Source organism: Gopherus evgoodei, chromosome 1 (genome assembly GCF_007399415.2).
Source record: "Gopherus evgoodei ecotype Sinaloan lineage chromosome 1, rGopEvg1_v1.p, whole genome shotgun sequence".
Classification (NCBI taxonomy): domain Eukaryota; kingdom Metazoa; phylum Chordata; order Testudines; family Testudinidae; genus Gopherus; species Gopherus evgoodei.
This window is the reverse complement of record NC_044322.1, coordinates 210071603-210088288: the sequence shown is the minus strand read 5'-3', so window position 1 is coordinate 210088288 and position 16686 is coordinate 210071603. Positions and strand designations below refer to the sequence as shown.

The 16686-nt window shown below is 42.4% G+C and overlaps 1 protein-coding gene across 3 annotated transcripts in view; it reads right to left on the bottom strand.

Annotated features, from left to right (window-relative positions):
• SLC22A15 (solute carrier family 22 member 15) overlaps positions 1-15492 on the bottom strand; it is a 52305-nt gene extending 36813 nt beyond the window's left edge. For 2 of the 3 annotated variants that reach the window (XM_030533793.1, XM_030533811.1), the window contains exons 1-3: positions 15283-15492; positions 5412-5624; positions 423-555 (exon numbers count right to left, since the gene is read on the bottom strand). In XM_030533793.1, coding sequence (XP_030389653.1) covers positions 423-555; positions 5412-5624; positions 15283-15369 — 433 coding nt within the window. In that variant the 5' untranslated portion in view covers positions 15370-15492. The remainder of the gene's footprint in view (positions 1-422; positions 556-5411; positions 5625-15282) is intronic. The other variant, XM_030533802.1, reaches the window with a different exon arrangement.
• Positions 15493-16686: the final 1194 nt, after the last annotated feature.

The following is a 16686-nucleotide window of genomic DNA, read 5'->3' as shown; positions in this document are numbered from 1 at the left end:
GAAGTGATGACAAACTCATCTAGAACTTTTAGGAGCTTTGACGATTAAGAGAGAGGTTAATAAATAATTTCTGACACTGAAATTTTAGTTTCATTTTGTGGAACATTCAGGGATCATAAACATCATGGCAAACAATGTGGGCCCAACTTTTAAGTTTAAGCATATGTTGGGGGTCCCAACATCACAAGTGGTTGCTTAAAACACTTCAGGCATTTCAGTGCTGATCTGAGCACACAAATATAGATTATTTGCCCCTAACTTGGGCTCCTTGTGTGTAGTGGAAGATGCAAAATTCATCTCTATGCCTCGGCTTTCCACAAAGCTTGGATAACTGCTACTGTGTCTTCTGAGACAGACACTGCAGCACCAACAAGACAATGACAGTTCTCTCCAGTTATTTTGTTTGGGCTGCAGTGGGTTACCTGTGAGATAGACTTTTTTCCTCCCAAAGCGATCTGAGAGCTGGCCAAAAGAGATCACTCCAACAAAGACACCACTGAAGAAAAATGAACTGGCAACACTGACTTTGTATGATGTGTTCCCAATTAAAAACCACTAGAGAGAAGAAAAAAAGCTTTAGTCAAAGTCCAAGAAGTGAACAGCTCGGGGAGGAAAAAATCTTTTAAAAACAAAACTCCAGCACAACTTTCACTTTAGTCATCAAAATATCACCGCAAACACTCTAAAGACTTTGACCCACTGTACAATTCCTCCCCTCCTCCAAAACAGTAATGCCTTTCACATCTGAGAAGAGGGTTAGGTTCCTCAAGGGAACATTATTTTTTGTTGGCTTTGTTGTTTTTGTACCTATGTACCTTTCATCTATGTACTTGTACGTACATGACCATTGTAGGCAACATACACAGAGTTAAGGGTCACAATTTGGGTCCAAAGATGACCCTAGCTCTTCTCATCATGACCTACCTTGTAAGTGAGATCCATTTGGTTGGTTTCTACTTTTCTGCCTGTGTAAGCACTGGCTTTTTTTTTTTTTTTTTAAAACAGAAGAGCAGGCAATGTGGGGTGGGCTCACAGGGAAACTTACCCTAGCATTGTCTCTATTGTACCTGTATTGTGAATAACATGAGTCTCCAGAGCTGTTAATCTAGGCAAGGAGCAGTGAATTATTTTTTGTGAAGGTTGAAATTTCTTGGTCAAGGCATAGTCAAGGTCCATATGCCCCCCACCCCCAAACAAGACCCAGGTGCACCCTAAACATTCAGAAACCATGTAACAAAAACAAAAATCTCACGATTTTTGGGGAGGCTAACTCATGATTGAGCTCTTGGGGTTAGCAATACAAGCAGTGAGACTCCAGAAAGGATTTGAATAAGAAGGTGGGGACCTAGAGCATTAGGTAACATTGGGAGTTTATTCCAAGAACAGGATGCAGCATGGAAAGAGGCATTAAAGAAGAACTGGGAGACGGAAACATGTGGCATCAAGGCTGACACTGACAGCCAAGAAGGGAAACACTGGGGGAGAGCTGTACAATGCCTTTAAAGTAAAGATGAGAAGTTTTATTAACCTTAGCAAGAAACTGTTCTGCCCATATTCACCTCATAGGTCCCCTAGTTTCTGAATCCTTCATCAGAGTTTAAAAATTACCTCAGTCAACTTTACAATTCATTTGGTTATTATGAACATTTCTACTAGATAACATCCAAGTCTCTTCAATTCCAGGAACAAACCCAGCCCTATAAATCAGGTCCAGTTTCATTTTTGTAGCAGGTCTATAATACTGCAGCCTCTACAAGGCAATAACCTCCAACACAGAGGAATTCCAGAATGAACCTAGTAAGCATTCCATACTGTTCAATGATGCTATGTTTTCTTGTGTTCTCTCCACTACAACCTACTATCTTGCTTACCTTTCCCTGTTCATTGTTACTGTGTTCATTTCCCAATAACAACATCCAGATCCTTTCCGTGACACAATTGTGCCATTTTTCCCACTCTTGAAACATCCATGCACTGACCTTCTGAATTCTCTTCCCTCTTCTACTACCCAGATGCTCCAAACATTGTTATGTATGGTTTTTCTAGCAGAGCTTAAAAAACTGGTTTGAAGCCAGTAATGAACAGCCTCATCAAAAGCAGCAAAAACATGTAAGCAAAGCCTACAGAATATTTCAGGAACACCATGAAAATAATTTGATTCGTCTTACTGTATGTGTCATTCTGAATTATGATTTAATGGGTGATATGTGCATGCTGTTATAGTTAGTAACATGGCCTTAAGGAATCCAGATGCTTGAGAAAATTAGCTTTGAAAGTTAATTATTGCGATGCATTTTTCAAAATGTTTTTTCCACAGTATGTAGAAATGTCTAGAGAACAGGGCTCCGATAACATATACACATTAATTTTCAATTATCTAATCAGGTTTTTTTCTGCAATATCACAAGAATCATACTGTAATTCTTGATATAAATGTTAATTAAGCCCGATAATCATGTGTCTGAGTGATACTTGATGCTTTCTGAATCAGTCACAGTTCAGGGAATATCTCAGGTACAACAGACAGCAATTTGCTCTCTAAATTCACCCAAATCGTTAGAAGAACTTCATTTTAATGTAGTCAAGACTTATACAGGGAAAAAAGGACTAAGGCCCATTACATCACATCAGTTCACGAAATAATACTTAGTCTGTGAGTTATTCGATTTGTTCCAGCACGAATTTGTGACGGCCACACTAAAGTTACTCATGAGTTGTAAAGACAACAATTGTGCTGATCATCCCAAATAAATGCAGGTAATGTCTTTAGACCACTCCATGAATTATTAAAACATATTTTACAGAAATTTTTTTTAGGAAGTTTTTGTACATTTGACAGTATTTTAATAGGACTATTCTTTCCACCCATAAAGCCAGGTACCACAGTTATTAGGAGTTCAATTAAACAGAACTCAAAAAGGAAAATTATAACTAATACCTTTTAGCTACCACATAACTTTAAAGCCTACTACAACAGAACCTTCAATGCAATAGGACAAGTACTGCATCCCACATTGAAGGCTGAGAATCTCCCCATTCCAATAGTTTAAAGCTCCAGTTTCTAGTATGGCATGGTGTCCAATGTCTCACGAGAAACACAATCATTCAGAACTTGTCAACAAGGGTCTAGATTTTCAGAAGTGATATTTTCAATGCTCATTATGACATGACTAAAGAAGGATGACTGTCACAGTGTGGTTGTTCATCTTTATAAATCAGGCTCCTTTAAGAGACTGCAAGTTAGGCACACAACAAAATTGCATCACTTTTGAAAAATCTAAGCTAAAACCTTTAGAATACCACGTGAGGTGCTCTTCCGCCAAATACACACTACGTCTCTAGCAGACCCGAAACATGCTGTAGTTTAAATTGATCTTAGTCGGATGCAGAATTTTTAAAAAGATGAATCTGTGCTGCAAAGTTCAGACTCAATTATGAACCTTTCCAAAATACGAGTGTGTTCAGATACAAACTTTTTGTGTAGCTACTTCCCTAATTATTTTTTTATTTGTTCTTTGCTTACATCTCTTATTTACAGAATGAAGCCATGTGAAAGACTCTATAGAGAATCTAAGTCCCGAAAGACATTGGTTGGTGCCACATATACAAATGTACTTGAATTCTTCACCCTTGTTTTTAACCTTAAGAAGAGGTGTTACATTTGAAGAAAAAGTTGTGTCTACAGAATATTTTAAAATGTTATAGCCAATTTAAATTTTCTTAAGTTATTTACTAAAGTTATTATACACAATCACATTTTAAATTTAGAGTTAAGATTATATTCTTTTTTACTCTTCATTCTTTTTGCTCTATACTACAGGATGGGGCAGCATAGAAAGTCTCACTAAACAGTCAGTTGGGAGTGTGCTAAAACTGGCAGTTTGTATTAACATGCTCGTAACTAAGGCTGAGAGACTGTCACGGATTCCATGACTTCTGCAGCAGCTGATGTGGCTGGCTCGTGGTCGTCTGAGCAGCTTGGGCAGCACCTGGGCCAGCTGCAGCTGGGGCAGTCTCGGGCCACCGTGCCCCTCCCCCCCAGCAGCAGCAGGAGTTTGGGCTCAGGGCTGGGGAAGGGGGTTGAGGTGCGGGGGTGGGGGGTGAGGGCTCCGGGCAGTGCTTACCTTGTGGGGGCTCCCAAGAAGCGGTGACATATCCCTCCCTTGGCTCCTAGGCTGAGGGGTGACCAGGCAGCTCTGTGCGCTGCCTCTGCATGCAGGTGCCAGTCCCACAGCGCGCAGAGACCCCTGGCTGCACCTCTGCCTATGAGCTGAGGGACACGTCGCCGCTTCCAGGGAGCTGTGCAGAGCCAGGTAGGGAATCTGCCAGCCCTCCCAAACCCCACACTAGTGGGGTCCTGGGCCACAACCCCCAAAGTACCCATGGGGCCTTGCGCTCCTCCCTCCCCCGCAAGAACCTGTGGCATCTCCCACTCCCCACAGCACCCAAGATTTAGTCAGGGGTACATAGTACAAGTCATGGACAGGTCACTGGCCATGAATTTTTGTTTACTGTCCATGATCTGTACATGACTTTTATTAAAAATACCCATGACTAAAATGTAGCCTTACTCATAACCAATGAAGTCTGAGTTTTTTTAAAACATGTATTTCCAAGCTACATTAATACCTCTGGACATTGACCATACATTTATAAGGACTAAAAGTTGACTAAACTGCACAGGTCTAAAATCAGGTCTTATATTTATAGTAAAAGCACTCAGAATGGGCAACTACATATGCTAATTTAGCGTTAATGTGTATCTAAGGCCTAGAACTGTCTAAATCTCCACCCCTGTACAGACTGGAGTAGTTTATATGGCAAATTACATGGGAATCATGGGAGGGTTACTTGCAAGAACTTATAGTTCTAAACCTATAAACCCTAAACCTCACCCTGGAATACCTCAGAAGCTGCAGAGCAACCTCCTCACGGGTTCTCATGCTGCATGCAGGCTGCTTGGGGTACATTTAACCATAGCACTCTTTATGAATTAAGCCTCACTATGAGAATGACAAAAATTACGTAAGAACACCACAGCCATCACGCAGAATTTTGAACACTAATGCCACTGACTCTTTTTCTCAGTTCCAATCCACTTACAGAAACATGCAACAGTGTAATGTACAACTCCCATATGGGAAAGTTATTAAAGTTTTGGAGGAGACCCAAATGAGCAAGGTCTATATAGCAGAACAAGGCTGATTTGTTGTTTCCATGCATACATTTGAACAGACAACTTGTTCTCCAGTTGGACTACAGCACCTACTTCTTTGCTAATCAGAACACTCATTGGTTTGGAAACCAAGACAAGAAAATTGCACATCCAGCTCCTCTACTTCTCCTACTTTCCCTCCATGAGATGTATTAATCTCATAGTGGGCTGAGAAATCCATTTCATTATTTATTACCTCAGAAGCTATTGATGTGAAGCTGCTGCTGAAGTGCACATGCTTATGAACTTCACTCCCATTGGCTGTCAGAAGCCATTCCCCAAAGGCTCTTTCTTCATTAGTTGACTGGTTGCTATGGCTTTGATTGGCTGAGAGCTCTTCAAGGTCCCAGTGGTAGGGAGGTGTCGCCCCTACTAGTGCGATGAGGATAGCTTCAGTGGCTACATAGAGCTGAAACAAAACGACAACAATCAAAGATGCTAAACACACGCCAAAAAAGCAACATTTAATCCACAGAGATTTCTCGTCAATATTAAAATGCCCTTCCTGTCTTTTTAGATTCGCTTATGACTACAAGATGCTTTGACTACTCCCCAATATCTAACATCACAAATTCAAGTATCAGGATTCCAGATGAGTGGTTCGCATGCTTTTAGAGCGCAGATCACTTACTGAGAAACCCTCTTTGTGGATACCTCAGTTCCCCGAAACCTTAAGATCCCAGTGACAATTATGGCAAATACAGGGCTTGAATACATGAAAGAGTACTTAGAAGAGTATCAAGAAAACAAAATGAAAATGCATTTTAATGGAACTAGATTACATTCTTTTCCATCTCATGATTTTATGCCTGTACTGTTCACTTTGTCCCCTTGGGTGGCACATTTTACTATTTGAACTACATATCCCCCCCACAGCCTACAGCAGACACCCCCCATCACCAATCAAATCTCTCCAGATCTCATTGCAGTTTGATTGCGTCCTTCTGTTTGCTGCATTCCCAGCACTGGAGTCTTCTACAAACCTGATCAATTGATTTCTATTAATACACACACTCACACACTCATGCAACCTGACAAAGACATGAGTCAGGGATCGGACAGATGCTTTTTATTTAGTTAGTCAAAAAGCCCACTGAAAATCCAGAGTGTCCTAGTCTGGCCTACAGCAAGGAACATCGCTGCTTGAAGACTGAGGCTATGGCTATGCTACAGAGCTTGCAGTGGGGCAGCTGCACCAGTGTAGAGCTGCTAGTGCATACACTCCAAGCTGACGGGACAGAGTTCTCCCATCAACTTAATTCGTCCAGCCCCGCGAGTGGTGGTAGCTATGTCAGTGAGAGAAGCCCTCCTGCTGACACAGCACGGTTCACACCGGTGCGTAGGTTGGTGTAACTTGCGTTGCTCAGGGGGGTGGCTAGTCACACCCCTGAAAGACATAACTTATACCGATGTAAGCTGGAGTGTGTACACAGCCTGAGTTGTTTCCCCATTGACAGAAGATCCACAGACCACCAGTCAACAAATTCAGGGTGTCCAGACTCCAAGCTGAAAACTACTGTTCTAAGATTTCTGTACAAATAGAAATCCCCCGACAGGAAATCAGAAAAAATAAGGGAAGATTTTAAAAAGTTGTTTGTGGCATTACCAGATATATCTCCTAGGCCTGCTGGATTGTGTGATCTTATTTAAACGAACACCAAATAATGCTATCCTGGTCTAAATAACACTTGAGAATTCAAGGTTTCTTATAAGCCAAAATACATTTATTACAACGTTAACAGCCAGCACCTTTAAATTAGTAAAATATTTTGATGCATTTGTTTGGGGAACGGAAGCACAATACTCATTTTTCCTTTAAAAGGAATCTACTTCACAGAGCAATCAATCCAAAAATAGATAGATATTTTGGTACAGAAAGATTTCAGCTGCAAGCTTTGTATGGATAACAGTATACACGGAGAACAATTTTTAAAAGCCTATTTTTAAAAATAGGTCCCTTGAATAGGTCCTTTAAATTAAAAAGTACATGAACTATTGGGGACATATCTTGCTGCTATTCAAGACAGAACATATTTCTGTATTACAGCTTATTGGACTCGCTGTTATAAGACTGATTTAACCCAAAGCTCCTCAGAGCTTTGTTGCCAACAGCAATGTTGCCAACTCAATTTTGTCATGAGCCTGGAGACATTTAGTGTTTTCTCAAAGCTTTAGCTTCTGAAATTAAGTGAGATTCTCACCTTCCATTTAAAAACAGTTCCTGGCCCTCATAATTGTAGAGAAAAGCTTGAAAATATGACCCAGATCAACACTACAGGTAAAAAAATCCAGAACATAAGAACAGCTGTACCAGGTCAGACCAAAGGTCCATTTAGCCCAGTATCCTGTCTACCGGCAGTGGCCAATGCCAGGTATCCCAGAGGGAGTGAACCTAACAGGCAATAATCAAGTGATCTCTCTCCTGACATCCATCTCCATCCTCAGACAAACAGAGGCTAGGGACACCATTCCTTACGCATCCTGGCCAATAGCCATTTATGGACTTGATCACATGCATTTATCCAATTCCCTTTCAAACACTGTTATAGCCCTAGCCTTCACAATCTCCTCAGATAAGGAGTTCCACAGGTTGACTGCGCTGTGTGAAGAAGAACTTCCTTTTATTTGTTTTAAACCTGCTGCCTATTAATTTCATTTGGTGGCCCCTAGTTCTTGTATTATGGGAATAAGTAAATAACTTTTCCTTATCCACTTTCTCCGCATCACTCATGATTTTATATACCTCTATCATATCCCCCCTTAGTCTCCTCTTTTCCAAGCTGAAGAGCCTAGCCTCTTTAATCTTTCTTCATATGGGACCCGTTCCAACCCCTTAATCATTTTAGTTGCCCTTTGGCTTTTATTTGTCTATACTGGCACTAGAAAAGGTTGAGAAAAGGGCAACTAAAATGATTAAAGGGTTGCAGAGGGTCCCATATGAAGAAAGATTAAAGAGGCTAGGACTCTTCAGCTTGGAAAAGAGGAGACTAAGGGGGGATATGATAGAGGTATATAAAATCATGAGTGATGCGGAGAAAGTGGATAAGGAAAAGTTATTTACTTATTCCCATAATACAAGAACTAGAGGTCACCAAATGAAATTAATAGGCAGCAGGTTTAAAACAAATAAAATAAAGTTCTTCTTCACGCAGCGCACAGTCAACTTGTGGAACTCCTTACCTGAGGAGGTTGTGAAGGCTAGGACTATAACAGTGTTTTAAAGAGAAATAGATAAATTCATGGTGTTTAAGTCCATAAATGGCTATTAGCCAGGATGGATAAAGAACGGTGTCCCTAGCCTCTGTTCGTCAGAAGATGGAGATGGATGTCGGGAGAAAGATCACTTGACTATTGTCTGTTAGGTTCACTCCCTCTGGGGCACCTGGCATTGGCCACTGTCGGTAGACAAGATACTGGGCTAGATGGGCCTTTGGTCTGACCCGGTACGGCCGTTCTTATGTTCTATCATGATTTGGGGGGGACTTCACTTTAATTATGAATGCTTGGGATGTGATGTTACACAATCAGAACACTAATGTTTTACATTAATTTTGCAATAGGTAAATGATTGTGCAAGGTAGTAGGGAACCAGGCCTTTTATTTTCAATTTGGTATTCTCCCTATACAATAAAATAAGTCAAAACTCTGCCATTTAGTTTACATTCTGCCTTATGGTCCTATAACATTTGAATTTGCTCCACACATTGATGCTATTGTTTCCCCACAGAAAACATTGATTTATTTAATAGGCGACCATAAAAAGGGAAAATAGCCATAGCCTTCTTTTCTTCTTTATTATGGATGAGGTAAGCCTCAAAGATGTTGTTTTTAAGTGTTAAGCACACTAGAAATTCAGATCCTGTCTAGCTCAGAAAACTGATGACTAGCAAACCTGTGAAATGACATCACCATAAGAGCCAAAAAAGTGCAAGCTGACCAATTGAGAGGATGTGACCCTGGGAGATCAGGTGCCAGCTCATGCCCAAGTCCCAATGTCTCAATTGAACTCTGACAAATGCACAGTTGGAATCAATCTGGCTCACTTGTGTGTTAGTATTATTAAAATAGGTATTAGAATTATAAGACTGTTCAGCATTTAGGCTTTATTGAATGCTTGGGAGTTGCTGTATGCAAGTTTCATTTATAACATCTGTATCCCATATTGTAAGGTAATATTTGAGCCATTGCATTGTGAGCCTCTCATGTCTGCTGATTTACAGTCACAAAGAGACATTAATTAGTGTGAAAGGCTGATCTTCAACAGAAGACATTATGTCTTTCCCAACAGGAAAGGTCCACTGACATCAGATGGACTATTGTAGGATCTTAAAGAGGACAAAAAGACATTTATTTTTCTGCTGTCTCCATCCACCTTCCCTGCCTGTGAAGATGAGCCATGCAAGATTCCTCTTGGCAGCTGAGAGCACATATCAGCAGGGTGATTAAAACCCCGTATAAAAGGAATTAGTTATCTCTATGCTATTTGAATTGGGGGGGGGGGAGGGCAACGTATGTCTAGGCATAAGCAAGAGATACCCACTTGCTTAGGGTTAGCCCTAAAAGTCACACAGAGTTTGCTGATTATAAAAGATTTTATTAGCTTTTGAAACCTATACAAATAAATTACAATCTTATCTACACGTACCTGCTTAAACCTTGTAAATAACGCCAAGATGCATTTCCTTCATAATAAATCTTTATATAATTTATTATAGGACTGACTACAAGCATTGTCTCTGGTGTCAGATCTAAGTGCAACTGACATGACGTAAAGTGACAGGTCCTTTAAGACTGGGAGTGACCTCAATATTGCTGTGATTTTTGGTATAAGGGACCATCACAAAGGTATGCTCACCTGGGTGGCAACATAGATTAGAGTATGCAAAGGGCCTCTCTGACTCCATGGTAAAGCTGTTACAAAACCTGAGGCATTTACACTTGATAACTGGTTGGTAAAATCTAACTATAGAATTCACAACAAATTTTGGGTTTGTGCCCTGGTTCCTAACAGTCTGCTCTGAGGTTGATATTCTCACTCTTGAGCCACTTCAGGCAGCGTTACAGAGGGGAATGGATTTTTAATCAGACTGTTTAAAACTATTTTGCTAACAAAATTTTGAAGTTAACAAATTAATATTTTGGAATTTAAGCCAATAACTAACAAAAATTTCATTACCTCTGCTCCCGATACCAAGGTGTCTGTTCTCATCATAAACAAACTCCAGGACAACCTGGATATCCTCCAGTAAAACCAAGAAAGACTAGAGTTGGCATTTCTAATATTACTGTTGTAAAAGTGAACACTCAGCAAAAAAAAAAAACTTTTAAGAAAAAAAATTACACCTTTTTTATAATAAAGTAGTAAAAAAGAAACAAGCACAGTATTTTTGGTTTGTTTTAACAAGTCCTCTCGTGGTCACCTTTAAATTGTGGTTTTTGGTTTGTTTGTTTTTTTAAACCAAATTATTAGAATTGGGGCCCTCACCATAGGGTACAGCAGCAGCACCCTCTATCTACTCATCCTCATTCTTAGTACCTTGGGGATGAAGGAGAAAGAGCTTCTCCAAATATTGCTCCTGGATGGCCTGGGAAGCCTCCAACTTCCATGCTGGCATGGCACCTGGTAAATTTTTCAAGCACTGTGACCCCTTTACTGGGTGGAAGCAGATTTCATTGTCTTATTGGTCAGTTTCCAGTTTGGAAAAAAAACCTATATGAAGTCAGGTATTTTCTTAGGCCTGGTCTACATTTAAACCTTTGCTAACATAGCTATGTTGGGTAGGGTTTCATTCCACCCCCACCCCACGCCCCATAAGCCCCAGTGTAGACTTAGGTCAGGTCTACAATACAAACTTAGGTTGACGGAAGCTACCTAATAATGTCTGCATCTATACTATCAGGTCATTTCTGTTGACTTAAATCAACATTACAGGCAAGTTAATTACCCCACCTCCACATGAGGCATAGCACTTAATTAGATGTTGATGGGTCGACAGAGAGGCAGTGTAGAAGCAGTATTGTGGCTTCCAGGAGGTGTCCCACAATGCTCCATTGTGACTGCTCTGGAGATCATTTTCTACTCTGCTGTACAGCAGCCAGGTACGCAGGGTTGAAGCTCCAGGAACTTCTGAATTCCCATTTCCTGTGTGATCAGCATGGAGAGCTTGCCAGCCCAGCTGATCATGGCAACCCAATGCCCCAAATGCACTCCAGCCTGGACTACACAGGAATCACAGAATAGGACTAGAAGGGACCTTGAGAGGTCATCTAGTCCAGTCCCCTGCACTCAAGGCAGGGCTAGGTATTATCTAGACCAGTGGTTCTCAAACTAGGGCTGTCACTTGTTCAGGGAAAGCCCCTGGCAGGCCAGGCTGGTTTGTTTACCTGCATCTGCAGCTTCGGCTGATCGTGGCCCTCACTAGCCGGGGTTCACTGCTCCAGGCCAATACGGGCTGCAGGAAGTGCAGCCAGCACGTCCCTCAGCCCACACTGCTTCCTGCAGCCCCCATTGGCCTGGAGCAGCGAACCTGTGGACACAGCAGGTAAACAAACCAGTCTGGCCCATCAGGGGCTTTCCCTGAACAAGCGGCGGCCCTAGTTTGAGAACCACTGATCTAGACCATCCTTGACAGGTTGTTTGTCTAACCTGTTTTTTAAAAATCTCCAGTGATGGAGATTCCACAAACCTCCCTAGGCAATTTATTCCAGTGCTTAACCACCCTGACAGTTAGAAGGTTTTTCCTAATATCCAACCTACACCTCCCTTGCTGCAATTTAAGGCCATTGCTTCTTCTCTTCTCTCACCTGTCAGTGTTTATTTCTCCCTACCAGAAACAGCGCTCCACCATGTTCAGCTGCAGCATGACTCTTCAGCAGCAACCACGAACTGTTTAGTTCTATGGCTTGCAGCAAGGCTGCTTGAATGACATCACAATGTTACATACAGCAGCTCCTGTCTTGGCTCTGGAAATAATGCAGGATAAGGAGCAAGGTGTTTGCAATGCTCACAATAAGAGTGCACAGCTGAGCAGGGTCCATGCTTCTCGGGCTACAGCATAAGCATGGCTTAACCAGGCTTTCGAAAGAAGGCGCAAGAAAGTTGTTTGCCGTTGATATCAGGGTAGGGAGGGAGGGACGAAACTGCATCATGGGAGGCCAAAGCCATGTTCCCATTACCCACTGCAATAACGTTTTGGTCCCATGAGGCACTAAAAACCCTTCCCCAAGCCCCCTGTGGCTAATTGCACCGTGGGATAGATACCCATGGTGCAACTGCTCTGTGCATCAATACAAGCGCTGCTAGTGAGGATGCATTCCACCAACACGAGCATGGTGAGGACATGCATGACCGACTAAACTACTGTGACAGCTGGATGTCGACTTACATTAAGTTAACTTCGTCGTGTAAGTTGTACCTTTAGTTATATCAGCAAAAAAGTCCTTTTGTTAACTTCTTACTTTGTTTGAGGACCTGGTATATATTATGTTGGCAAAAGAACTCTTTTGCTGTTATAAGCTGCATCTACACTAGGAGACTTGTCAATATAGCTATACCAGCAAACCTTTATAATGCAGACAGACAAACTGCAACACATGCAACTCCTTCTCGCAGAAGCCTCAGGTTCACCCCTAGTTAATCTCAAAAAGCATGTGTCTTAGGCAACAATTTCCAGGCAGTACATGTCACCCAAACAAATCAAACTGATAAACATTCTCTGTGCCCCTTTTCCTCCCTCAGCGCCTGCCCTTCACATATGATAAATCCCTGGTCCTAGGAAAGCCTTGAACCAGGGCTTTGGAGTGAAGCCTGGAGCTGAAGCAACTTCGGAGCAGTGGAGCTGAAGGTTTTTGCATGGAGCTGGAGCACAGCTCCAAAGCCCTGCCTTGAACCACAGAGTCTTGAAAGGTGGCCTATCCATTAGCTCCCTTTTGTGCAGCTCCTCTGAAATGCAAAGGAAGCTCAGAAAGTTGTAATGGCAAACAGCAAATGACCCACACAATACCCCTAAAACCATAATTATTTCTATAAAGTGTTTCATCCTGGATGCTTTTACATCCATGACTCCTACCATTCCACCCATCAGCACTTTTTACTGTAGTTGCATTTCATTAATTAAAAATACTGTAATCAGCCCTTATGATGAAGTATTGATGAATTTACATTAGATTTGAATGTCTCATACATTTGATTACTGTAGCCAAGAGATCCAGTCCAACTGTCTTTAAATAGAGAGAAAACAAGAACACCTTCAACACTGCTTTGCTGCCATTTCAATTGCCTTACCAACAATTCACAACAAGCATAGTTGTTCTCAGCAAATACCAGGTGAAATATGTACAGCCAAACAAAGTAAGTCACTAAACTTTGACCCTTCTAGTACAAAAAGATTAAATCTGCACCTTGGAGAAAGATGAATTTAGCAAGATCTAAAAAAATAGCATTGTTACAGTAGGACTCAATGGCCAGGGGGTGATGAAAGATGCTCACATTTCCCAAGAGGAATAATTGTGTATTACAGTGCTAAACAGTCTTTCACAGAATAAATCGCCCAGAGGCAGAAGAAAAGGTAACACTGTAGATTTAAGACTAAAGGTATCTGAGATTTGGAAAATGAAGATGTTGAACAACAACAAAGCATGCTCCATCTTCCTTTCCCTGAAAAGCATCAATAGCTTCTAGCATTTAAGGCTGACCTTATGAGTTGATTCTAAAAAAACAGATGCTTGTTTCATTTGGTTGTATAAAAAATTTGGAATGGCTGTGAAGAAGGGAAAAGATGAAGCTTTATACCAAAATTATCTCATGCAGTGGCTTGTGACTTGAAGGAATTTATATTCTGAAAACGTGCATGTGTGAGAGAAAGAAGAGGGTTAATAAAAACAGTCGTAACCCCCTTAGTATGTACATATTAGATATATTTTAACAAACTCTCTTCAACTATAAAATAAACTGCATATATCAAGTACTTTTCACCCACTTCCTTGCACTTCGCTCATTATTCCCTCTGAGTCAGGACTAGTACCTTTCCACTAACTGCCTTAAAAAAATTTAAATATCACAGAAATGACAATTCCCCTGCTATCCCTCCTTCTCAATGCAGATTTGATCCAGACTCTTGCTCTACCTGGGGGATACTGACCCACACATCCAGTCAGTTCTGCAGCCAAAGGTACCTTAAAGTTTCAATATCTTTTAAATCAGTAGAAAAAGAAACTGGAGTCCAGCTTTTCCTATGTACAGGTACATCATGTTTTCAGCTCTGATATCTCATAACACCTGAATTTAAAGATAACTATTTTAAAGATTTTTTTAAGAGATAATGTAAAAGACATTAAATATAGATATAAAGACATACATTGATGTGGCAAAGAATTTTAAACATTCAAAGTCAGATTATAATTTCTATAACCACTGTCACTGGGCCACACTATAAGCTCATGCTCCAAAACGTCTGTTAGTCTATAAGGTGCCACAGGACTCTTTGCTGCTTTTACAGATCCAGACTAACACGGCTACCCCTCTGATATATATACACAGACAGAGCTGTGCAATTTCCATAAAAATCTACCTGAGTTGTCCATACCTACACAGAGACAGAAGTGAAATCACTGTATATTAAAGTTAGACTAAAAAACATGACTAGTAATACAGAATATTCCAGCTGTGCAATACAGCCCGGCTATAGCAAAGGAAGAAATCATCAATTTTGAGTATATAAAATTGTAACCATAATAGTGCAGTGAGTTTGTTACAGAAGTCGTGTTCATTTTAAGGGGAGAAAAAAGAAAAAGAGATCAGAGACTAAATTCTCCAAATTTCACTGAATTACAAAAATGTGCAAACGTAAAAACATGCACCTCAATGCACAAGTCCTTGATCTGCCTCCTTCCCCCCCGCCCCATCTTCTCACCCGCCCTCCCACACAAACATCCTCTCACTCGCCCACCCCAGGCACAGACCCTCCCTAGGGCCCGCTCACCCTCACTCGCCCGCCCCAGAGCACAGCCCCCCCAACACCTCCTCTCACACCCCCAGAGCCCCTCACCAGGCCCCGACCGGGCCCCACCTGCAGCAGCACGGCCAGCAGCGCGCACAGATACACCTGGTAGGGCCCCATCTGCCCCACCAGCGCGAAGGCCTCCTCCACCTCCATGCCGGGCCGGGCCCGGCCAGCCCCTGCCCCAGGACCGCGGGCAGCGCATCCCCGCCGGGCGGGAAACAGCCAGCGGCTCTGACCGGGCAACAGACACGGCGCCCCTATGCCAGGAGACACCCTGCGCATGCGTGCTCTGGCGCGCGGGGGGTGTGACGCAGAAACTGGTGACGCAGAGGCAACATACGAGTGAGGAACTAGCTGTGCATGCGCACTGCGGCCGCTCATGGACTACGGCCACGCACCATTACGGCTGAAGGAAGGGGCGGGGCTTGAGGGGTACAAGGGCGGAGCGAGAGTAGAGGTGGGCGGGGCAGGGTAGGGGGAGTGGGAGTGTTTGCGCAGGCGCGAGCGCTTCGAAGGGCAGTGAAGGGCGGGTGCAGTCGGCTCCGCGCATTGGGGGCGTTGAACGTCCGGAGGAGGATTGGTGCTGGGAGTGTTGCGCTGTGCACGCGAAGTGCCTGGCAGCTAGCGCCAAAGGCTGCGTGCCTGGATTGCGGGGGTGTCTATGCAGGAGTTACTCTGAACTGCTGGACTAGCTCTGCACCTAGGCTTCCAGAAAAAAAAAATCAGCTTTGTCTGCAGACCACAGAGAAACTCTTAGCCCAAAAGCACCGTGCTGGGATTCTGTAATGACCAGGCAAGAGTTTCATATCCCACAGCCCTGGCAACAGAATTACCAGTGCATCGGGTTTAAGTATTTGCTTAGCTCAAGTAGTGAGACAAATCCAACTTTTGTAGCTGGAGGACCTGAGTTGTATCCCCAGTGTTGCCCCGAAGTTAAGGATGTTCTCTGCATAGTGTGCAACATCAAGAAAACCACAAACTGTCAGAGGCCATGAATTTATTACAGTATATTTTCACCTAATCTTCACAAGAAAACTCCAAGAACATGAGGATACCAAGGTTTTGGTGTTTGTTATTCCATGACACTTTTTCCTGTGCTAGCAACAGCAGCTTCCACTTAGCAGCTTATGTTGCCAATGTGGACACTCAACCAGGCCCTCACTCTGTAATGCTCAGGCCTTTTGCTTCCCTCCGCCTTTGTCCCCATGTGCACTCTGGTCAAAACCGTATTAATTTTTGTGGGGGAAAAAAACCTATTAGGTGAAGAATGCAAAAGCCAAAAAACTGTATGTCCACTAATATCAGGCTTTTCCAGTTTTTTGATTTGTTACAAAAATCAGTGAGTTTTGAAGAGTGTGTTTGTGGGGGCAAGGGGCCTTTTTAGAGTAAGCTGGTCAGAATAGGGTGAGGGATCCACTAACCCATGGTCTCACCCTTACCCAAATCATAAACTCACTGCCTCACCCTAAA